This window comes from Notothenia rossii (assembly GCF_949606895.1).
Source record: "Notothenia rossii genome assembly, chromosome: 4".
Taxonomy (NCBI): Eukaryota; Metazoa; Chordata; class Actinopteri; order Perciformes; family Nototheniidae; genus Notothenia; species Notothenia rossii.
The window spans coordinates 34,365,551-34,387,817 of NC_136902.1; the positions used below are offsets into that span (position 1 = coordinate 34,365,551).

The 22,267-nt window shown below is 42.0% G+C and overlaps 1 protein-coding gene across 1 annotated transcript; it reads left to right on the forward strand.

Annotated features, from left to right (window-relative positions):
* The first annotated feature begins 9,056 nt into the window (after window positions 1-9,056).
* LOC307036696 (Krueppel-like factor 15) lies at window positions 9,057-22,170 on the forward strand. Its single transcript, XM_079677233.1, has 3 exons — window positions 9,057-9,285; window positions 11,072-12,635; window positions 19,280-22,170. Exons 2-3 carry the CDS (start codon window positions 11,173-11,175, stop codon window positions 19,446-19,448), a joined length of 1,632 nt encoding a protein of 543 aa, XP_079533359.1. The 5' UTR covers window positions 9,057-9,285; window positions 11,072-11,172; the 3' UTR covers window positions 19,449-22,170.
* Window positions 22,171-22,267: the final 97 nt, after the last annotated feature.

Consider the following 22,267-nt stretch of genomic DNA (forward strand, 5'->3'; position numbering starts at 1 on the left):
ATATTATTATATTATATAGAGTCGTTATTCATTTGTTTTAAAGCTCAATAAATAACAAAGAACACCTTTGACCGGCACTTTTATCTTTTTGTCCGGAAGATTTAAACTTTAATACACGTTGACTGGCAAAAAACTCTGCCCGGTTCCCTCGGCACCCACCACGGAGAATAAACAGAAGGGCAACCATGACAACCATGCTTCTTGACTGCTTTTGTGGAGGAAGTTAAAGCGCCACGTACAGTCTCCTGCATATGTACTGCAGCTTTTCCAGCGGTTGGAGCTAAACGGAGCTGTCTCGTGTGGACAGACACTATCCGGTGAATATTGCGTGTGGAGGGAAGCTTTTTTGCGATTGCGTTTGCGTTAATCCTATGCGTTTAGCCGTATGCGTCCTCGTGGGGCCGGGGCCTAAGTTAAAGTGCGAACTGTTACTTGGCTAATGTTGTTATAATTCTCAGTATGTGAACACAGATCGAAAATGGAAAGATTTCTCACAAGTCAGGGTAAACGACCGCGATCCCCAATGGAGCCGGACAACCGTGTGTGTGTGTCTGTGTGTGTGGGTGTGTGTGTGCGTCTGTCTGTTTGCGGTGTGGTGATGAGGTCAAATGCCACAGCATGCCAGTTGAAAAAGTTAACGATCGCTATTGTGTAGGCTACTTGTACGCTCAGGGTGTAATGGTATTATACAAAAATATTGTAGGAGCACAGAAACAGAGTTCAAATTCTGCTTTTGCAAACTTATTTTAGTTGTGCTTACCTTGCAAAGTAATGTTATAAGTGTCAAAGGAATGTTTTAATGTAAATATTAATGATAATATTGTAGCGTGTCGAAGTTAAGTTATTTCAGTTATCAGATGTGCACAGTTTAGTAGCTACATTTGTAAAGTTATTTAGGCAATGTTGTTGGTGGGAGTTAGGGAGAGACCGCCCCTTCCAGGTGTGTGTGTGCGTTTTCGGTGTGTGTGGAGGGAGTACGAGACGGTAGGAGTTGTCTTCGAGTGTGGGGAAAAGTCATAATGAGTGTTATACTATTGATTGGTTCTGTAAGGCGTGGCTGTGCCCGTCAATACCAGAAAATAAAGAGAACGTTTTCGACATTGAAGGCTCGAGTGATCTGTGATCTTGAATAGCGGTGAACGCTACAATATGAACAGGCTCGTGCTTGGCCCACTGGTATTGTTTGTTTATTTATTTTGAAAATTAACTAGCAACGCCATGCTGTCATATACAGTAGCAACTGCTAAACTACTGCAGCAAAAACATCCTGGTGCCGCCCATGAGCTCCGCCTATATGTCCAACTCTACACCTATCAGGGGAATGAGAGGTTGCCGTGGCATGGCAACAGCATGGTAACATGACGCTCGTAACTCGGCCCCCTCCTTTGCAGGGGAGCGTGGTCAGCTGCAGCGCATGCAAAGACAGGGTGGAGGAGCAAAATGAGGCATGGCTAAAATGCATGATCTGTTTGGTATTTTGAAGAAAAAAAACGTATAAATAAATATACCTTTTATAGGTATGGCCCTACAATATATTATTCAAATATAGCATGATAGGTCTCCTTTAAAGCATGGGGACATGTCACAGTATAGACACAGAATACAAATATGAACCTGAAAATGAGCATAATATGTCCTCTTTCATTTACATAAACTGTCATGCTGCGATGTGAATATTTGCTTCGCTCTAATCGCTCCTATCACATCTCTCTAGTCTAGTTGTCCATTCAAACCGGACGCAATGCGAATATTCGCTTCGATCTAATCACTCGAGTTTCACCGCGGCTGCCAGCTGTGTTTACTCGCATCATTCAAACAAGACGCGCTGGCTCGGGAGCTACAACTACAACAAAATGAACATATTTTACCGTGATTAAATTGTAATACACGTTTCTAAATGATGCCGACGTAACAACATACTGATACCGGTTAGTAAAAAACATGAATTAATGCTTGACAAGTCGGCAGACAAGACGGCAGGCGAAAAACCTTTTTAAAATGCGTGTTTTCTGAATGACGATCGGGTCGACCAGGCTAAGCTAATGTTGTATAATCCGTCCACACTCATAACAACGGCCTACAGACATAAATAAACCAGCTAATGAAGCTAAGCGCAAGTTCAGGCAGGAAGACCTATCACTTCGTATTGCACGTCATGGCAATACTCGCTCCCTTCACTAAATGATGGGGAGCGCCACTCCTCAAGCTAACCTATCACTTCCCTCCATTCACAAGCCTAATTATCGCACCTGTTAATCCTTCTATATATGCTCTCCCCTTTTCCATCAGCTGTCTTCCAGGTGTCAGCTCCGCAGTCTTGCGGATTAAGCTTGAGGCGGCGTTCCCCAGTTGGCTAGCGGTTCTAGCCTGCCACCCCGCAAACCCGGAAGCGGAAGGAAAAGACAAGGACATCGGGCTCCACGGAAGTTCCTCCGGCTTAATGGAAAGGGGCTACTTCAGGCAAATAATTGACGCACGCCTTCAGTCTCTCGAGAGAGCATCACTGGCATCAGGGCCGCTCTAATGCGGCGCTTCCGGCTTCACGCGGAACGGGCCCTCATCGTTCGCGAAGCTTCACCCATTTCTGGCTTCAACTACAACCCCTCTTGCAGGCAGGCAGGGCTTAAGCTACATCCCATCGAAGCTACTTCTCCTCCGTAGCTCAGTAGCCAGTACTGGACACTAAGTGCATCATAGACGGCTAGCAGGTTCAGTGCACAGCAGGCTTGCCTCCTTTCCCTGCGCCTCACCGCTAAAACAGGCAAGAAAAGAGAAGAGAAAAAGAGAGGAAAAAAAGAAAAGAGAGAGAAGAAGTAGAGCAAAAGGGAAAAGAGAAAGGAAAGAAGAGAAAAAGAGAGAGAACGGAGAAGAAGAGAGAGATAACAAAAAGAAAGAAGAGAAGAGAGAAAAAAGAAGAACAAGGAAGAGAAAAAGCAAAGGAAGAGAAGAACGAAGAAAAAAGGAGAGAGAAAAAGAAAAGAACGGAAGAAAGAGAAAAGAAAGAAAAGAGAGGAGGAAAGAGAAGAAGAATAAGGAGAGAGAAGTTCGTTTATGCATTGTTGCCTTTATTTCAGGGTTAAGGTGAGTTTCAGGCAGCGTCGGGTGTAACGCGTTACAGCATGGAGTTATGCAGTTCGGGTAACTACTACCCGTCACAATGCTCAGTAAGTACCGCAGTTTCAAGCTTCAACACAGCCACGGATGCTGCCCATCCGTTGTTTTTTTGGGGTTTCTTTCAGGGAGAAAGAGAAGTTCATGTAAGATGATAGAAGACAGTCTAATCACCCAACCAGCACATCAGCATCTACGTCTCACCGTGGCGTAATTAAACTGCTAATTAAGCTAGTCCTATATCAGGGCTCGACAGTAACGGTTGCCAGGTTGCCATTGGCAACCATTCAGAAAAATGTCAACCACTTCTTGGACTTTGGTTGCCATCAGTGGCAACCAGTTTTTAACATAAAGAAATAAGGACGGCAAACAGCAAAACGTGCACCCCAAAATAGATAAATGTTCATATTTGTTTTAAGAGTGATATTTAATTATTGTGACCAGTCGGAACCTGATAATTAAATTGCACGTGCATTGGCGTGATTACGGAGCCAGAAAGCGATGCACGTTTACTCGCATGCGCGGTGCGCCGTGTGTTTGTTTTACAACAAAATGGCGAAGCAAAATAAGTTGTTTGACTGTGTGGTAAAAAGTTCAGCCAACACCTCAACTTCTCAAACGAATGTTCAAAGTGATTCAACTGATAAAGCGTAAGGTAAACCCGAACGAAAAACAAAGAGGAATGTTTTCCATTCACTTCCGGTAAAAGTTCCTTCAAAACAAGAGTCCCGATCTTATTACTACCAAAATAAAAGTGCAAAACGAAACTTTACCATAGAAAATGTTGGCATACAATTATAATCACTTCTATAAAAAGGTAACACATTTTAAATATAGTTAGACATATTAAAGGTAATTTACAGCATCAATAATTAATATCAAATGTTTAACTGTGAATGGTTTTCATTTATTTAACATTAGACATGTATTAGTCTGGCCAATCCAAGACTTCAATGCTGAAGGGCCAATGGGTCTATGGTGGGGGTCAGCACAAAGGTCAAGAAAACCCACATTTGAAAGGGAGACAACGGATGATCAAGAAACTAGTGACTTGCTCAATTCATTTGTGAGGGATCTATGAAGAACAGGACAACAGCAGCACTACTGGTATTTTGTATACCAGCAATTGAGGGTGGACAAGTTTACTACCACTTAGGTTCAAATAAGTGCGTTAATTACTTATTGTAAAGCATTTGAACATTCTCGTGTCACATGTTCATTATTAAGTTGATGTATAACTGTATAGCATCTTAATTATTTAAAATATAAGGTATCTAAAAAAGGGCAACCGTATTTTCAGTTTTGGCAACCAAAAGCTGATGCCTGGTTGCCAGCCTGGCAACCACTTTTAAAAGTTAGCGTTGAGCCCTGCCTATATCATGGGTCATGTCTCAGTATTTACCTAAGCAAATATTATTTCATGCTGCTCATATTGCACTCATATATTTGGTTTCATGCTCACATGGCTTATGTTAAGCAGGGTATGATATTCATGCATCATTGTACTCAAGCTAACAGCCAAATTACATTGTCTACATCTCCCTCTTCGCCGGGCATTGGCTCGTGCCGGCTATACAAGATCTCTCCAGCTTACCTATGGTAAACATGCATATAACTGGTGGTGGTGTCTTAAGAGCATTTCAGGGCTCGTTCAGGATAGGTGCAGCAAACCTGCCGCAATCAAGGTAATTATTCCTCTTCCCTCCAACAACCGCTTCTCATCCTACATTCGTCCGGACCTCAGTGCCGTGCTGGCTATCCAAAGGTCTCTCCAACCTTCAAATTGGTACGTATGCATATAACTGGTGGTGGTTCTTAGCATGTCAGCACGTATATTCGCCCCGCGGCTCATGTTTATCCTTGCATGTCTAACCCTGTACGTCCAGGTTGTAACCTTCGGGTCTGTATAAAATGTGTCCCTGCGAAGTCAGGTTGCCCCGTACGTCCGGGATGCCCTGTACGTCCAGGATGCCCCGTTCGTCCGGGATGCCCCGTACGTCTGGGATGCCCCGTACGTCTGGGATGCCCTGCATGTCCGGGATGCCCTGTACGTCCAGGATGCCCCGTACGTCCAGGACGCCCCGTACGTCCGGGATGCCCTGTATGTCCAGGATGCCCTGTACGTCCAGGAAGCCCTGTACGTCCAGGGAGGATGCCTAGGAGGCATCAGTATGTCTAAATCCCCACATGTATTAACCTCTCATTTCATCCATAGATTTCCACTGCATTCCACAAGGTAAGATTTCATCACGTTCAGTACTTCATACTTCACTTCTTTTGGGGGTTCATCGGAAACGGTTCTTCCCTTCCCGAATGACATCCTACCAAACCTGGGCCTAATCGCCAAACACCATTTCACTCACTTGTTATAAACTGTCATCATTATGTTTCATTTATATAATGTGACCCGATAATAAACATGTATTTCATACATCAATCAATCAATCAATCAATGTTTATTTATATAGCCCAATATCACAAATGTTACATTTGTCTCAGTGGACTTCACAGTTTGTACAGAATATCAGTATGACAATACGACACTCTCTGTCCTTAGACCCTCACATCGTACAAGGAAAAACTTCCAGAGAAAACCCCACAGTTTAAAGGGAAAAATGGGAGAAACCTCAGGGAGAGCAACAGAGGAGGGATCCCTCTCCCAGGACGGACAGACCTGCAATAGATGCCGTGTATAAATTGAAAAGATAATACATTTGCAACATAGGTAGTCCAAATGTTTGGAAATGCATGTGTGTATAATAAGAAGATGAATCCACGAGGATATCCATCCAGGACTTATGATCCAGGACCACAGCCACGACTCAAGATCCAGGACTCGCAATCCATGACACAGGACCGCAGGATCATCCATGACTCCGGATCCCGGCGTATATAGACACCAAAAAGAAAGAAATTTGGGGAAGCTGGGTTAATACATCACGTCTCTCCTGATTGAACTGTATTCGCCATGACACAGACAGTCTGTGGTTTGTACTTGTTTAACTTTTGTCCTGTTTCTGAACAGATATGAGGAGCTCTGATCTCTGCCTGCTAACTGCTAACAGCTGATGTTTTCTGGTTGAACGTCAGTAACAGCAGGCTGAGATCCTCACTGCTGATTGGCTTCCGCGAGAACGCGTCACGTGAATTTGACGCTCAAGTTGAAAAAATTGAACTCTCGCGTTTGACACGGCACAGTTCAATCGCCTCAATCGCGTGATTCGCGCCACGTCCACCGCTTCATGCTCGCCGTCGGAGCGAATTCGCGCCTGTCCGCGTCTCTGCATTGACTTTACATGTAATCGCGCTGCCCCCAAACATTGCATCGCGTCCGATCTGAACGCAGCATTATACATAAGGGTACACATATCAGGTTGTTAGTTGACAGGGTTCCCTTCTGCAGTCAAGGCAAACTTGTTTCAGATGACCACGGACGAACGTGTCTGAGTGACTGAGAGAAAGAGGGAGCCATTGAGTAGGAAAGTGAGTGTGTTTACATGCTGCCTAATAACATCAGTAATAGAGGTTTTGCTTTCACTCGAGCTGGGCAGGCCTCATATAAACACCTCCGCTGGGCTGAAGTCACTTTACTGGCTCCGACCTAATTAGATTTGCTTGCGTAGGTTAGATTACCTTTCACTGTGTTTGGATAAATGATCCATTCTCTGCCTCCCTGTAAACTGTAAGAGTGTTTCAGTGTGTACATAAAATACACACTTGAACTGTAGTGGCTATTATGCGGTGAAAAATGATACTGCTGCTACTGTTGATGCTATAGTTTCTGCTACTGTTATGTCATCATCTTCCATATGTTTTGCCCTCGAAGACGCTGCACAAACCCTACCATATACCCTCTCAAAAACTTGCTTGAATTTGTATTTAGGTATGGTACACTAGGCCTACTGGAGTATATTATGTTCTTGGCTACATTCCACTACTGAAGATTTTCAAAGCTACAGAGGCCACATCTACAACAATTGCTGATTCAGGGTCCACTTGTGCTTTTAAAGAATAAATTATATAATGTTTCGTCAGACCACGTCTGTCTTGGAAGGCATTGGTAGTGTTGGAGATGGAAAAGTGCCACAAGTTGTTTCTGAAGCGCTGAAAGAGGAGAGCTTCAAACCCGGTTTACTGTGTCACCTGCAGTCTTGGGGAGTAATGGATTACATAAAAGACGTAATCGGATTATTTAAAAATGTTTGTGCAAATGGGGATCACAAGGAGGATTACAATGTAACAATATATCTTTAAATAATTTAATTATGTATTACGCAGCAGCACATGCACACTTTTAAACACTTCTATGAAGAGCAGTAGGTGGACAACTGATTCGTAATGCAACTTTTCAGGTTCGTATTTGTATTGTGTGCCTCGACTGGGAAATGTTTCCATGCTTTAATGTTCAGAAAGCTCTTTATTTTTCTCATACTGCCTGTGCTGCAACTTCTCTTTTCACCCTCTGTCTGACACCAGAGCCCAGTCTGCTCTGATTGGTTAGCTGGCCGGCTCTGTTGTGATTGTTCAATCACTTAGAGAAGTCTCGCCCCTTAGTCACATACAATGTGCCAAAAGAAGCACCACTGTTACATAGTGTCATAATGTTAGGTAGTAAACGAAGGAGTCCAATGGAGGCGTTTCAAGCAGGGGGGGATGTGTGGGAGAGAAACTCCCTCCATTGTTTCATGATATGCTATGACAAGATATGATTAGATGATGTGACATCAGAAAATCACTACGCTCCCTGTACGTGCCCTGTACGTTCACAAACGTAAGAAAATTGTTTATAGAATAAAAGAACATTCAACTTTTCCTAAAATGTTTCAATCGCTAATATGAATTTTATATTTTAGTACAGTTTAAGCAATTGTTGGTCAAATAATCTACAAAATAACAATAGAGTCCTACTCTAGAATCTATCTATAAATTGTGTTCTACAATACTGCTTATTTGGTAAGTTGTTATATTCAAAGCTCAATCATCAAGAACTGACCAAATAGATAGAATCGGAGGGATGCAACCCTCTTTAATGGTCTCACATGCAGAGCAGTGAAATGTGGCCTCTGCATTTAACCCACCATAGTACTAGGAGCTGTGGGCAGCTATTGTACAGCGCCCGGGAAGCAATGGGAATGAGAGGGAAAGGAGATGTCCGGTGCCTTGCTCAAGGGCACCACGGCAGGGCCCAAGAAGTGAACTGGGACCTCTCCAAGTAGCAATCCACACTCCATATTTAGGTCTGGTCGGGGACTTGAACCAGCGACCCTACGGCTCACAGTCCAAGCCCCTACTGACTGAGCCACTCTTTTCAAGTATCCCTGAAAAATACACTTTTACAAGTTTATATAATTGCTAAATCCATCACGAAGTAGCAATAAACAACATGGAATTGGATGGTTTTGCTCTACCTGCCTGTATTTTTATTGATGTATATATTTTGTGTGTGTGTGGCTATATTTCATTGTTTAGATTGATCAATGCTGTCAAACTTAATTTTTCAATCCTATTTGGATTTGCTTTTTGTGATGTTATAGTGCCATTTAATCATAGGTTTGTGTTTGTTATTTGAACTATATTTCCAATATTTCATAAATAAAATAATATTAAAAAACAATGTACCAATTGAATTACAGTATACAACATGTCACATTTAACACTGTCATTTGTGGCTTTAATGTGAATTTTATATAAATGGAGAAATGTCAACACTGAGGAAAAAAACAACCTTGCCTGACATATCCAAGTCCTCTTCACACACACACACACACACACACACACACACACACACACACACACACACACACACCCTTCTCCTTCCACACACCCCTTCTCTCCCTGACGCCATGCCCTGAGGCCGGCCTCCATCTACCCAGAGCCAATTGCGGCGCGCCGTGCAGGCGAGCCTTCATGATCCGACCCCCTAATTTGCCTGCTGTAATAAACCCAGCATCTCCGACCATGTGACGCTTAAGCGAACTACCAGCCCTCTGGAGAGAGAGTGATAGTGTGCGTGTGTGTGAGCGTGTGAGATAGAGGGAGAGAATGTGGAGGCGTAGAGCAATGCAAAGACCGTCTCGTGGAGTTACATTGCCATTACGCACTATTACGCACTGACGGCTACTTTCAAGAGAAGAGTCGCAAAGGAGCGGATTGTTGGATTCCTCAATTGTGCAAGTGAGTACAAGCAGAAACGCTTGTGTGATTTCATACTTTATTTGTATGCTTTCTGTCTCGTATTGTGGATTGCAGCATGGCATTTTGTTTTTACAGTACCCATGCACACTCGTAGGGACACGTTGTTAGCTTTATGCATTATCCTGCTGCTGTTTATATCATGTAAAACTAATATTGGCACTTGATTTCTGTGATCTGACAAGCCGTCACGGTGTTAAACGTGTCATAAATTGCGAGTTCACCTCCATAACTGATTATCCATGGCGCATGGTGAACACCAGGCGCGCGTCATGCTGTCAAAGTGTCTTTGATGTTTCACGGCGGCAGGGTTACTGTAGGGCATGTGACTTAAAGACTTGGCCAAGCCAGGCATTTTCCAAATTGCCTTTCCAAACTTAAGCAGCAGTAGAGCCCATCACACCCCCCTCACCTTCATTTCGATGTCATATGATTGTATCAAATAAGCAACGATGTCTTAGTTGAATTTTGGTTCAGGATCAGGTGGTAAACAGCAGCTGTGCCACCTCATGAGAACATTAGTCATAAAGGTCCTGTGAAAGTCAATGAAGTAATAATAATAATAATAATAATAATATAATGTATCTAGTCATTTTCCCTGGACAGCCTCAAATCTATGTGAGGACCTCTGGGGGGGAGTTACTTTTTACGCAGGAAAGGGCGCACAATGATTGTTTCAGCCCCTTTTTATTATGTTCATGTTAACACACATTAAGCCTTTTGAGGTTTTAAAATTGGAGTTAACGGTCATGTTTAATTATCATAAGCTACTCATTGCATCCAAGGCCGGTTTGAAAATGCCTAGCATTTTTAATCCGTGTAAATGTAATGTTGTGCATTGTTTGTTGGCTGGGTATAAATAGACACTTACACTGAATATCTGTTATAAAATAACTATCTTTTAACCACTGACTTTACCCGTACATTGCACAAGGTTTTTAGTTGATTTTAAAAAAGTATTTCTAATAGTATATCTTGCTTTGACTCTAAAAGTTATGCAGAATAGCAATTGTTTTTTTATATAAACAAAAGCTGAAATAGGACCCACTAGAAGGAAATAAAACACATCAATAAATGACAGCAGAACCATGTGGCTTCAATGTTCGAAGTGGTGAGAAATGGGAACCCTGATTCCACATGGTCAGCTTTAAGTCTGAACCAGCAGCTGCAGGGTACACACACACACACACACACACACACACACACACACACACACACACACACACACACACACAAACACACACACACACACACACACACACACACACACACACACACACACACACACATACATACATACATACATACATACATACATACATACACACACACACACACACACACACACACACACACACACACACACACACACCTTCGAATTCCACTTCCTTTCTCACGTGGTTGACTTTCCTTTTGAAGTGCCATCAGCTGCAGACTTCTCAAAAAAGCAGCAGGTAGTGGACAGAGGCTGAATCATAATAATACTTTTTACTGGTTTACTTATTTTAATCCAGTATGAACTTGAGAGATTGTCTTGTGAAACATTAACCCCTGGTCAGACTAAACCTGACTGAGTGTTGCTGTGTTGTCATGCTGCTTTTCGTGGGAATGATCTCTACTTAGCACAAACCTGCTAACTGTTAAGAAACATATATAAAAGTATCTGCTTTCATGCAAAATAATGTATGCTGGTATGCAGTCCAATTCAAAGCCAATTTTCTTCCATTGCCATAACAACTGATCAACACACTCATTTGTCTTTTTGCAGATAGAACACAGAGGTTTCTCATCAACATTCAGCCGATCAGCAGCAGAACAGATTGATCTTCCGAGCAGCGCAGAGGCCAGCTGCCATCCACCCGCACAGGAATGGTGGATCACTTGCCGCTTGGTGAAGAGACCTTCCTGTATTATACCGGCTCCCCGGGGTCCGACTACAACTACCACGCCAACGGTGGCACGTTGCCTGGGAGCATGGTAACGTACGATCACCACCACCCCTACCAAGGGGTGGCGCCTTCCTCCTCCCCTCGCCTCTCTGAGGATGACCTCAGCGACTCCTCCAGCCCTCGGTCCTCGCTCTGCTCCAGCCCGGAGTCCTCATCACCGACGTTGCGGCACGTCCTCGCCTCCAGCTACGAAAGCAGGAGCAGCAGGAGCAGCGGGAGCAGTGAGAGCTGTAGCTCTTCCGGAGGAGAGAGTCAAGAAAGTTTGCTGGACCTGCTCCTCTCACAGGCCTCCCTTACCACCTCATTAAGCTCTAAGGCCAACAGCAGCTCTCACTCGTCTCTATCCCTATCCTCTGCACCTTCTTCATCCTCATCTGCCCCTCTTTTACCAATGGGCCTAGCCTGGGAGTCCAAGAGGGAGCGGTTGACTCTCATCCATCAGCAGGCCAAAGAAGATGGTTACGAGTTTCCTGTTTTCCTGGACGAACTGCAGGATCCTACAGCGCTTCTCTTTCAGCCCACCCTGGAGGAGATTGAGGAGTTCCTGGAGGAGAATATGGTGGTGGCAATGGAGAAGGAAGAGGAGGGGAGCGATGAGGCGATGTTGCCATTGTCGGAATATGCTGAGGCGAAAGGTACCAGGACATTAGCAGGAGAACTTGCATCATTGCCACAGAACTCAGATCAGACTGTGCCTGTGGCTCATTCCCCACTCTCCTCCTATGCAGAGACCAAACATACACCATGTGCATCTGACATGGACAGCTCACCATCAACAGTGGATGCTAGTTGTATAGCTGGTTCTACCAGTTGTGTTGATGGAATAAAACAGGAGGATTGTGGTTCCCCGCAAGCCTCATCAGAAGGTACAAGTGCCTCCAGTGTGCCTGTCATCCTACAAATACAGCCCATACAGATCAAACAAGAGCCAAACCCTAGCGCAGTATCAGAAGATGCCACACAGCAAACCCAGTCCCAGGCGAACCAGGCCCCGTCAGATATACAAATCGCCCAACTCCTGGTCAACATCCAAGGACAGACCTTTGCCTTGGTGCCTCAACTGCTTTCCTCGACAAACATTGCCGGCTCGAGCAAAAACGGAGCCACCATTTCACCCAAATTTGTCCGGATTGCACCGGTGCCTATTGCCGCGAAACCCATTGGGCTCGGGGAAGGCGGGTTTGGCGGTGGCGCGAATGCAGGGGTCCTCGTTGGAGGTCAGAGGTATCCGAAGAGTGCAGTAGCAGACCTCATTAAAATGCACAAGTGCTCTTTTCCTGGCTGCAATAAGATGTACACAAAGAGCAGCCACCTAAAAGCCCATCTGAGGAGGCACACTGGGGAGAAACCATTCGCCTGCACGTGGCCCGGCTGTGGATGGAGGTGAGCGGAACCAAGTGCCTTTTTATCTCTGTCAAGAAAGTTGTCTTTAGTTTGGTTTGTTCTTCTGTTTGTCAGCATGATTATGGGGAAAGACTAATGGTCAGGATATCATGAAACCTGGAAAAAATGAATGAAGAATGTAGCAGAGGCTTAGGAAATCAACTTTTGGGGAATTTCGTGAAAACTGCGAGATGGGGCATTTGGCTTTTGCAGAGGTCTGCATTCCTTTTAGTTAAACAAATCCAATGATTAAATCGATCAATGAAATTATCAGAGCAGCCATTGACTGGAGAGATAAAGATACATTGGAGCTATATGCAAACGCTCTTTCTACCTTCAGGTGTACCCATTGCAATCTAGAACTGATAAGAAGGTTGAATGACTGGACGAGACAAACAGATGAAAGGGTTTGATAAAATATGCAATACATTAAAAGGGTTGATAAATGTATCTGGGTTGCACTTGCAGTGTGAAGTGTTCTATATGTTTATCTAGGCTACACAGATTACAGGTACCACAGTTATCAACTTCCAGTGCGGAGTCATAAACAGCTGTTGATAATTTACTTATCCAATGTATGTAGACTTCGAAGAGGTGAATGAAATCAGTTTGTTGTGCAAGGAGCAGCTAAAAAGGTGTTCTTTATTGTGGGGCTATCACAGATAAGAAGACTCATTGATACTCTTTAAGGAAGGACAGGGTTAGGGTTAATGCACCAATTGAATGGAATCGTTTTATTGTTTGTGTGTTCAACTCTTATAGGGCTAAAACATGTTGGAAGGTTTCCATCCACCTGAAGTCCTTTACATTATTACAGAGAATGTCTTTCATGTCACCAATTTGTGCAGGAGGTATTGTTTTACAGGAAAGAGGATGTATTACGGGGCCATAAATACATGTTAAATATTCAAGACTGTTCACCTGGCTTAGTTAGATTGATGTGATGTATAGTTATGACGGCAAAGGGGACATCTTTAGGGAAAATATATCCTAGTCTATTCAAGATGGTGACCATTTGTTCCATTCTAGATGCTGGCTGTGTGTCCCTGCTATCAGTTTTTTTTGTACCAAGGTTCAAGTTGTTGATTAGATAGAACTGCTTTTGAAGTTGTGCTGCATGTAGACTTTGCCCCTTTTCTCGTTAATCCACTTATTTGCCTTCTGTCTGCAAATCACTTTCCACACCTGTACATTAATGCAGTAGAGGTTTACTATACATGATCATTGAAGACTCAAGTTCAAAGTGTGCAGACCCAGAATTAATTTATGATCTACGATAGGGTTTTCATTGGCTGCTAATGGCATGATGTTCTGTCCTGTTATCATTGCTCTTGATCTAAAATCCTGATTTCACCTTTTCTATCCAAAGTGCAAATTCCACCTCCATACATGCAGTAGAGTTATTGCCCAAGGATGCACATGGCGCGGGTCTGTTTGTGTGCATGTTTTTTTCACACATGGACGGACGCAGGTTTAAGTTAGATAAAGCATCATGGTTAAGGTTAAACTATGGTAAGAATTGAGTGTGAAGGTGAAGCTAGAATTTGTTTTGGCTTTAGCTAAAGAAAGAAAAGCAAGTATGCCTGAGAATATGACAAAGAGAGAATCAGATAAGTTTGGTCAGCAGGCTGTTCTGCTCCACGCTTTATCAGTCTGTACTGCACCTGCAGACACTTAAAATCCGACAGATGTGAAAAGAAAATGCCCACTCTGCAATATTTCTGGGCTAAAATCCAAGTATTTGTAAGCATATTACGTATTGTCAAATTGTTCTGGTCCAAAAAACAACATATGTCTTATGCATTGTTTAGTTGACTTTAGTTTTTTCTCATGAGGAAAGATGAGTTAAAAGCATTTATAAAACGGACAAGTCAAATCAAGCAATCTGATTGGTTCTTAGCCGTGATATACTGAGCGTATACCACGGGTAGAATTGTAAATTACTTTTCACAACAAGTCAGTATCCCTCCGCGTCTGAGAAAAACAGTATACCGTTGGATTGACAGGCAGTTTGCTTTTCATACTGGAACAAGAAAGCAGCGGAGAAGTAACGGTGCAGAAGCCCTCCTTTTTGATGCAGCGTTCCAGACATAGACATCAAACGGCAAAACATATTCAGTGTGCAGTTCCTTTGGCGTTAGGGCAGGGATATCTAGATACTTTTGAAGGTTTAACATAATGAATTGTGCTACTTTTAAAGCAAGCAACAATGTTTTCAAATCTGTAATCAAAGAGCTCCACAAAAACGCTATCGACCAATCAGATTGCTTGATTTGACTTTTCAGTTTTATAAATATATTTAAATTTCTTCCGTTACGAAACAAACTTACAAAGCGTAAAATGGAAACATTTAAGATTAACTTCGACCTCCGGTTGGGTCTTACTATAGTATGGAGGAGTGGATTGAGCAGTGCCTATCTCCAGAAAAAAAAGCACCTAAACTACGAAATGCAGAGCTACGTGAAGAGCAGGTAGACCAACTGGAAAAGTAGCACCATTCAAAAGCTTTCTGATGCGGGTCTTGAAACAAAGCCGAGAAATTATGAGCGTTAGTGGCCACAGGTGCGAAAGCTCTCTCCAGAGCTACTGGAAGCCGAGTCTCGGGGACCGGAGAAAGTGGAGCAATATTCTCGCCACGCCAAGCAACAGCCTCGAACAACCTCAACCTATACAAGTGACCACGTAAGCCATGCTACTGATGCTGGACAGTTTTTCAGTGGATGCACAATAAACAGCAACATACACATTAATGTAAATAAACAGCCAAATAATGGATCAACGCTCTCTGTCTAATATGTTTGCTTGCTGTTAGTGTTGTTGCATAGCAACCACCTTGCACTATGTTTTGTGCAGAAGGCAACGGAGGGACTATTTTATTTTGAACATAATTATTTACTAATAAAAACTATTTAAATTAGAGTGTGTATTTTTCTTTCATATTGCCACACTTGGTAACCGTTTTATAAAAGCAATAGCTCACTTCAGGCCGTGATATATGCTCATTATATCACAGCTATGGGGGTTGTCGACCCTCCGCTTCGCGTCGGGCCGAACCACGCCCCTTAGCTGTGATATAATGAGCATATACCACGGCCTGTCGTGAGCTATTGCTTAAGTGTAGCATGCCGTTGTTCCCATGGAAGCATGTTTAATGACAAGTTCAGCGGAATAGTAAGACATTTTTGGAAACCGGTTTAGCCAGCTTAAGTGTTTCCCTCTGCATGATTTATGCTAAGCTATTATAATTGGCTCAAGGTTCAAACCTGCAAACATTGCAGAGGGTTGGATGTAAAGATTGTAACTACTCTCATGTCGAAAGCCAAATATGTCCCAGAATCCCTTTGTTGTTTTAGCAGACACATGGATACATATATTTGTATGTATTTCAGGCATAGCAGACCATGCATTTCTTTAACATACCAAGTATATAATACCCCCAACGTCCCCAAACTACAATTGACTACATGACAGCAGCAGTATACTGTATTATACTGTGGCCCTCTCCTCACTTCTCTCCCTTTGGGCCAGGAAATGGAGGTGAGCTGGGGAGTCAGGCACCTCTTGGCCTCCGTAACCTTAGAATAGATCCATGTGTTTCCCCCCTCTGAAGTCGAGAGGAGTGGTATTTCATTGGCTGAACTCCTTCATATAACTCAGTGAACTTCATATTGCTTCCATTGCCAAACTGTTGTCTTTTAAAGCTTTTTTGGATTCATTTTCTACTCTGGTTGTAGTCTAAGTTCATGTACAGATCTGGACGCACGGACAGAGTCACATGTAAACGCTTAAAGGAGCACATGCAGATAACTGGGCTCCAACTGGGCTCCAACCCAAACAGTTTGCAGTAATAACACTGTGATGTGTGTCTACTCACAGCTGTCATCGTTGTCCTTGTCAGCTGGTGCATTCATAGCTACAACAATACAATGTTGTTAGGTGGTGACGGAGCGGCCTGATTTAGCTTAATATTTGGACACGTTGAGCTCAATTGCAACGTGTAGAGGGAGCTTCACTATCAGTGAGTTTATGCTATGTTATTGAAGCTCCTGGGAAACCGCAAGAGTTGTGTCTGAGAGAAAACGGCCCGCGTGGAACTCGGAAGGATCCGGTGTCTTGCTAAATTACAAGTTGAGGAATTGACTCCGGCTCCTCTGGTTTAGAGAATTTGGAAAAACCAGTCAAAATAAGTTTTATGGTTGCTTGTTTATGTAGAAGGCTTACTTCGGTTATTGATTAGTGCTGTCATGCATTAATATGCTTTCCCTTTCAACCCGCACGGTGGAAATGTAGCCGCTCATAAACAGTGACAGGAGACATCTGACGAGATTAGCTAAAACGAGGCAAGGAAAATAAAGATGACAGATAGAACTCTGTGTGTTTGCCTGCCAATATCTCTGTTACTGTAATGTTCCAGGTGTGTAACCAACCTGACAGCCCAAACCTTTTCACGGCTGATTTCACTACGCTCTGTTGGCTGCAGAGCAGAACAAGCCAGAACACAGCCTGCATATGTGTTTCCCACATCGCCCACGCTAATATGAATACTATGTTTTGTAATGACACACCAAATTGCCCCAAGGACTCGTCCAAGTAAAAACAGACAGAATTGCCCTCCACCCTTATAGATATGAACCTCGAGGAACTGATTCGGAAACCTTAGAAAGTTAGATAAGCATGATTAGGAAGAAGAAAAAAACGAGTTATAGAAAGAGAAGCATGACTTTGAGAGACAGGTGGTGAGGCTATGATAAAACACTGGCACATGGTAAATCACATAGATTATCTTAACGAACAAATGTACAGGCACATAAAGTGCAGACCATAGAGAGACTGATGTGGTTTCAGATTTCTATCTTAATAACTACATGCCTCTTGGTGCAGATTAAGAAACCCAGCTAATCCATTCAACAAACTCATATGACAGACAAGTGAACACAAAGCTGTTTTGCCAGGAGGCTTTTCTCACTTTAAAGCTTCTATACATGATGAAATAGATCAACTGCTGTGACGAACCCAGGGATAATTGTAGTCAGACTGCAGTTCCCCTCAGCTCATTGATTTTATTTTGCGCAACTGGATTGTTGTGGTATTCTCATGACTTTCTTGTCAATCTTTCTGCAACAGCAAGCTTCTGATGAACCATCTCTGTGCTACCTGCCCAGCACCAAGCAGACACAGATAGATACAAACTGGGTAGAGCTAGACTAGAAAAGACTTCATGAATGCTGTCAGGAAGAAAATGTGCTCATATTCAAAGGGGTTCTGCTGTTATGCTGTTGTTTAACTCAAACAGTTTATTCCTTTACTAAGTGATAATAAATGGATGCAGGACATTTAAATGTTCTGTTCCTTAGAACAGTACTACATTGATCTCAATAGAAGTCATGTATTAATACACTCCATGCATTTAACGTAAATTATGTTTTTGGCCATGTTTGGGAAGTTACTCGAGGGATGGCAATTTCAGACAAAATATCTTAGCGACTGCAGGTTGGACTGCTAAACATGTTGTTGCGACATGCGTTGCTCCAAGAGGATAAGCCCTACAGACATAAGTAATTTCTGAACTTTTCATGAGGGGCCCATTTGGCATTTGGTGAGCTATCTCAAACCATTTGATGGATTGCTACGCCATTTGGTCCATATTTGCACAGCAAGTTAGCATGTTGACATTGGCGTGTCAATGTTTAATCGTCAATGGTGACTGATTATCTATACTTCTTGGGGTGTTATCAACCCTTGTGATTAGAATAGCACCTGAACGTGCCAAAGGGAAATAGATTCAGAGCCACCATCTTTACATGTCAACATTCTTGCAGGTTCAAAATATCTGAATGCCTAACAGTAAACCAAACAGGTTCTCAAGTCTGTTTGGCTCATGTTCCTTAGCTGTAGCTTCAACATTGTAGCTAAACAAGAGCTGTCAGTTATCTTTTTACTAGACCATTCAAATGATGTATAGGCTGGTTATGTAATCCATGGTGAGAGTGGAAATGGTTTGAAATAGCTGTGAGTGGCGTCTTTATATCTGTGAATTATCACCTTCATTCCTTCATCCTACCACTGCTGCTACTGGAAATGTGACAGGAAACAAATCTGTGTTACAGATTAATCTCATTTTAACAGCTTCACTAATATATACAGATACATCAGGCACTACTTTATCATCCACTTAACCCTTCACTGGCATGATATCCAAGCTGGCTGAAGCCCATGGAGACTGGAGCAGAGCAGGCTAGGAATAGACTGGGCTTGGGTTTGCAGTACTCATGTGTTGAGCTAAATATGGGATGGCTCTTTAACTTCACACAGAAGATGCAGCGCAATACACATGTACAGTGTATCTTCACAGCTCTGAGATTACCCTCATATAAAACAGCTTGACACAGCTTTTATGTTATTTGGCAGTTTGAAGCTTGACGGCATAGTTTATTTTTTACACAGGAAGTGCTGTACACAAACAAGGTTGTATGTTCATAAGTGGTAGTCTTTTTAAATAACCAAAATACTGTTGAATTTGCTTTATTCTGGCAGCATTGACTGATGACTACGTTCATGGAATAAAACACAAAAATTGAAAGGGGAAGCTTATTAAAAGAGATGCTTAATGTTCCACAAAATGACATCTTGGGTTTCCTTTCTAGGTTCTCTCGGTCCGACGAGCTGTCCCGACACCGCCGCTCCCACTCGGGAGTGAAACCATACCAGTGCATCGTCTGCGAAAAGAAGTTTGCCCGTAGCGATCACCTGTCGAAACACCTCAAAGTCCACCGCTTTCCACGAAGCAGCAGGACAGGACGCTCTGCCAACTGAATCTTCTGACCCCACTCTGACAGACTGACGCAACAGAGAGGGGGGAAGGGGGGCTGCTGTGCTTGTGGATGTGTGTGTATTGGTGTGCAATGAAAGACAGGAGGGGAGGGGAGTGAAAGGCCAAACACCTTTTTAAAAGAGTCCGTGCAGGACTCTCGAGCTTGTGTGTGTTTATGTGTACGCATGACGTACATTCATGGTACTGTTATAATTTATTGGGTGGTGAGGAAAAGACTGTAAAAACTAAACCAAAGCAGAAAACTGTTACTTGACACAACACCCTCACAGGTGAAATAAGCTTTTTGTATATTATAACTTTTGTAAAATCTTTAAGCTGATCTGATTTGATGAAAGATTTGCTACTTTATTTTTACACTTTGGGGTGTGTGTGTTATTGTTATTGCTGGAGTCATAAGCCTTATATAAATGAAAAAATGCAAAACTAAGGGGTCTGCTACTACTTAAAACCCCATTTTGTACCTTCCTGGAGCCAAATGTTGTTTTAAAGAAAAAGCAAAAACTCATCGCTTAATGGCTTGAATTGATTTTTGGTTGCCCAACCAAAAGAGCTTTTTGGACATTGGGAACCTTTGGGGCCTTGGTTTATTTCTTTGTCAGCAGAGTAAATGATGTATTAACATTCCTGTTGCTTTGAATAAGTGTCTCTCTGTTGCCTTTGAGTGTTTTTACAGGAAGTAACCTCAAACACAAGAACAATGCTCATGTTCATGTTGATTTACTGCTCACCAAGAAACATCATGCCACCATATAATTTGCACTGGCACACAGAAAACTTACTGTGGGAAGACAACCAGAAATTGTGATTTGACTTGACTCACTGTTCCGTAAAACATTGTTGTCTAATCTGGTCGAGAGTGTTTTAGTTGTACCCCAAACAAGTGGGGCACAACTAAATCCAATGGTTATCTGTGAAATATTTCAATTTAATGTTTTGTCTTCAACTCATCATGTGTGATGCCATATCATTTATCATTTGATGTCACTTTATTTACTTCATGTACAAAAAAATTGTAAAATAATACAAGACGTTAGTGACACACAGGCAAAGGCTAGTGTTATAGTTAGTCTATAAGGGCTTATTATGACACATATTTGTCCTATGAAATTATGTACATATTTAATTCAAATGGATATTTTTTGCACTTGTTGAGACTCAAATGATGCGCCACAACATCAAATAATAGTTTTACACCAGATCAACTAAAAAGTATCAAAGCCAGAATATGAACGTTTTGCTCAACAGCACCCCTTGTTACCCAAATAGCAATTTCAGGATAACTGCAAATAGCATAACCTAGCATAGGATAACAGTAGCACAAAATACTTAGTTAGAAAATATTTGACACCATAAGCTACTGGTCATACCAACCTAGGTAATTTTGTTGCAACAAAACGCTTTGCTAAATTTAGAAAAGCAGTGCTAACTGCTGTATATTGCATATTGTAATTCAAAATTTCGTTCCTTTCTTAAAGAGGCATGAAGTAAAAATGTTGCTTCGCCTTTAAGAATCTTCTCTTGCCATGCAACATTTTATTTTCACTTCACCCAACAATTTGAAATTAATAATTGAAAGATGACATTTCAAATGTAACCAATTGTTTTTGTTTATATATAAAAACTGGAATTTTGTGTCATTACATCATGAACAAACATCTAAGAGGGATTTGTTATGATTCATTTAGTTTTTTTTTGGTCTTATTACTTAAGGTATATTTGTCAAAGTTAAATGGAGAATTTAAGAGGATTCAAAATGTTTCTATGTGTTCTCGGTCTTGAACATGTAACATACCTTGCATGAAATGACATCTTGCCATGAAATGAAATGACTTTGTCTTGTACTGTAGGACAACGGTGACTGTTAAGCTTTTTTGTCATATTACATTTACTTGTATAGATTTATTTAGTGTGCTTCGTCCTGCATCTCAGTTCGATTAAATCAAATGTGTCGGAAAAGGGGGGGGGGGCGCAAAATGCCTGCTGCACAGACACGGTTTCACTTGACATCAAGTCAAGGATCAGTTGTCATCATTCGGTATTGTAATGATTTGATTAAAGGAAAGCTTGAACTGGAATGGGGTTGTTTTTGTAAATGTTTGATTTGCTAACCCAAACCCTGACCCACAATGATTGACAGACCCTTTAAGCTTTGGGTACGTAGCAGCTGAAGAGGCGCTGTATGGAAGAACTATCGATATCAAGCATTCCTTCCATACAATCAGAAGAGACACTTCTCTGAATGGGTGTCATATTTGAGCCGGTGAATGTATGTAAATACTGTATATGCATCTAAAAGCAGAACTGAAATATTCTTCTGGTGATTTCTGTGTTTGTGATATATTTTTTAAATATATGTAAAGAAAGAGTACATAACGTTATAATTCAAATATAGAGTGAAAATGAAGCGACTTTTGTACGTTTTTTACAAAACACAGAGAAAAAGGCTTATCAAATGTTTCATAATACATCCCTGGATAAATGTTTAACATGTATTCTTCCCCAAGCATTTCGCTAACATTTTCTAAACTTGCACACCCACTTTGTCTGGTGCAAATTGCAATACAGCAAAAATGTATTATGAAACATGTGATGATATGTTGTGCTTTGTAAACCAATATAAATAAAGAGTTGCTTAAAATGTTATATTTTTGCTTTTGTTCATATGTAAAACACATTTACAATAAAAATCCTCCTGAAAGTAAAGACTTTTTTGTTTTCACTTTGTTTTAAATTCAGTTCATGTAGTTTACAAATCAAACATGTCCGATTCAGGTCAGGTTCAAGCCAATTATTCTTGATT

Bases quoted from the DNA above. Each gene is read 5' to 3' on its own strand.
- LOC307036696 (XM_079677233.1), top strand. From the start codon at position 11,173: ATGGTGGATCACTTGCCGCTTGGTGAAGAGACCTTCCTGTATTATACC. The intron at 12,636-19,279 runs GTGAGCGGAACC...TTTCCTTTCTAG, and splicing joins TGGCCCGGCTGTGGATGGAG to GTTCTCTCGGTCCGACGAGC.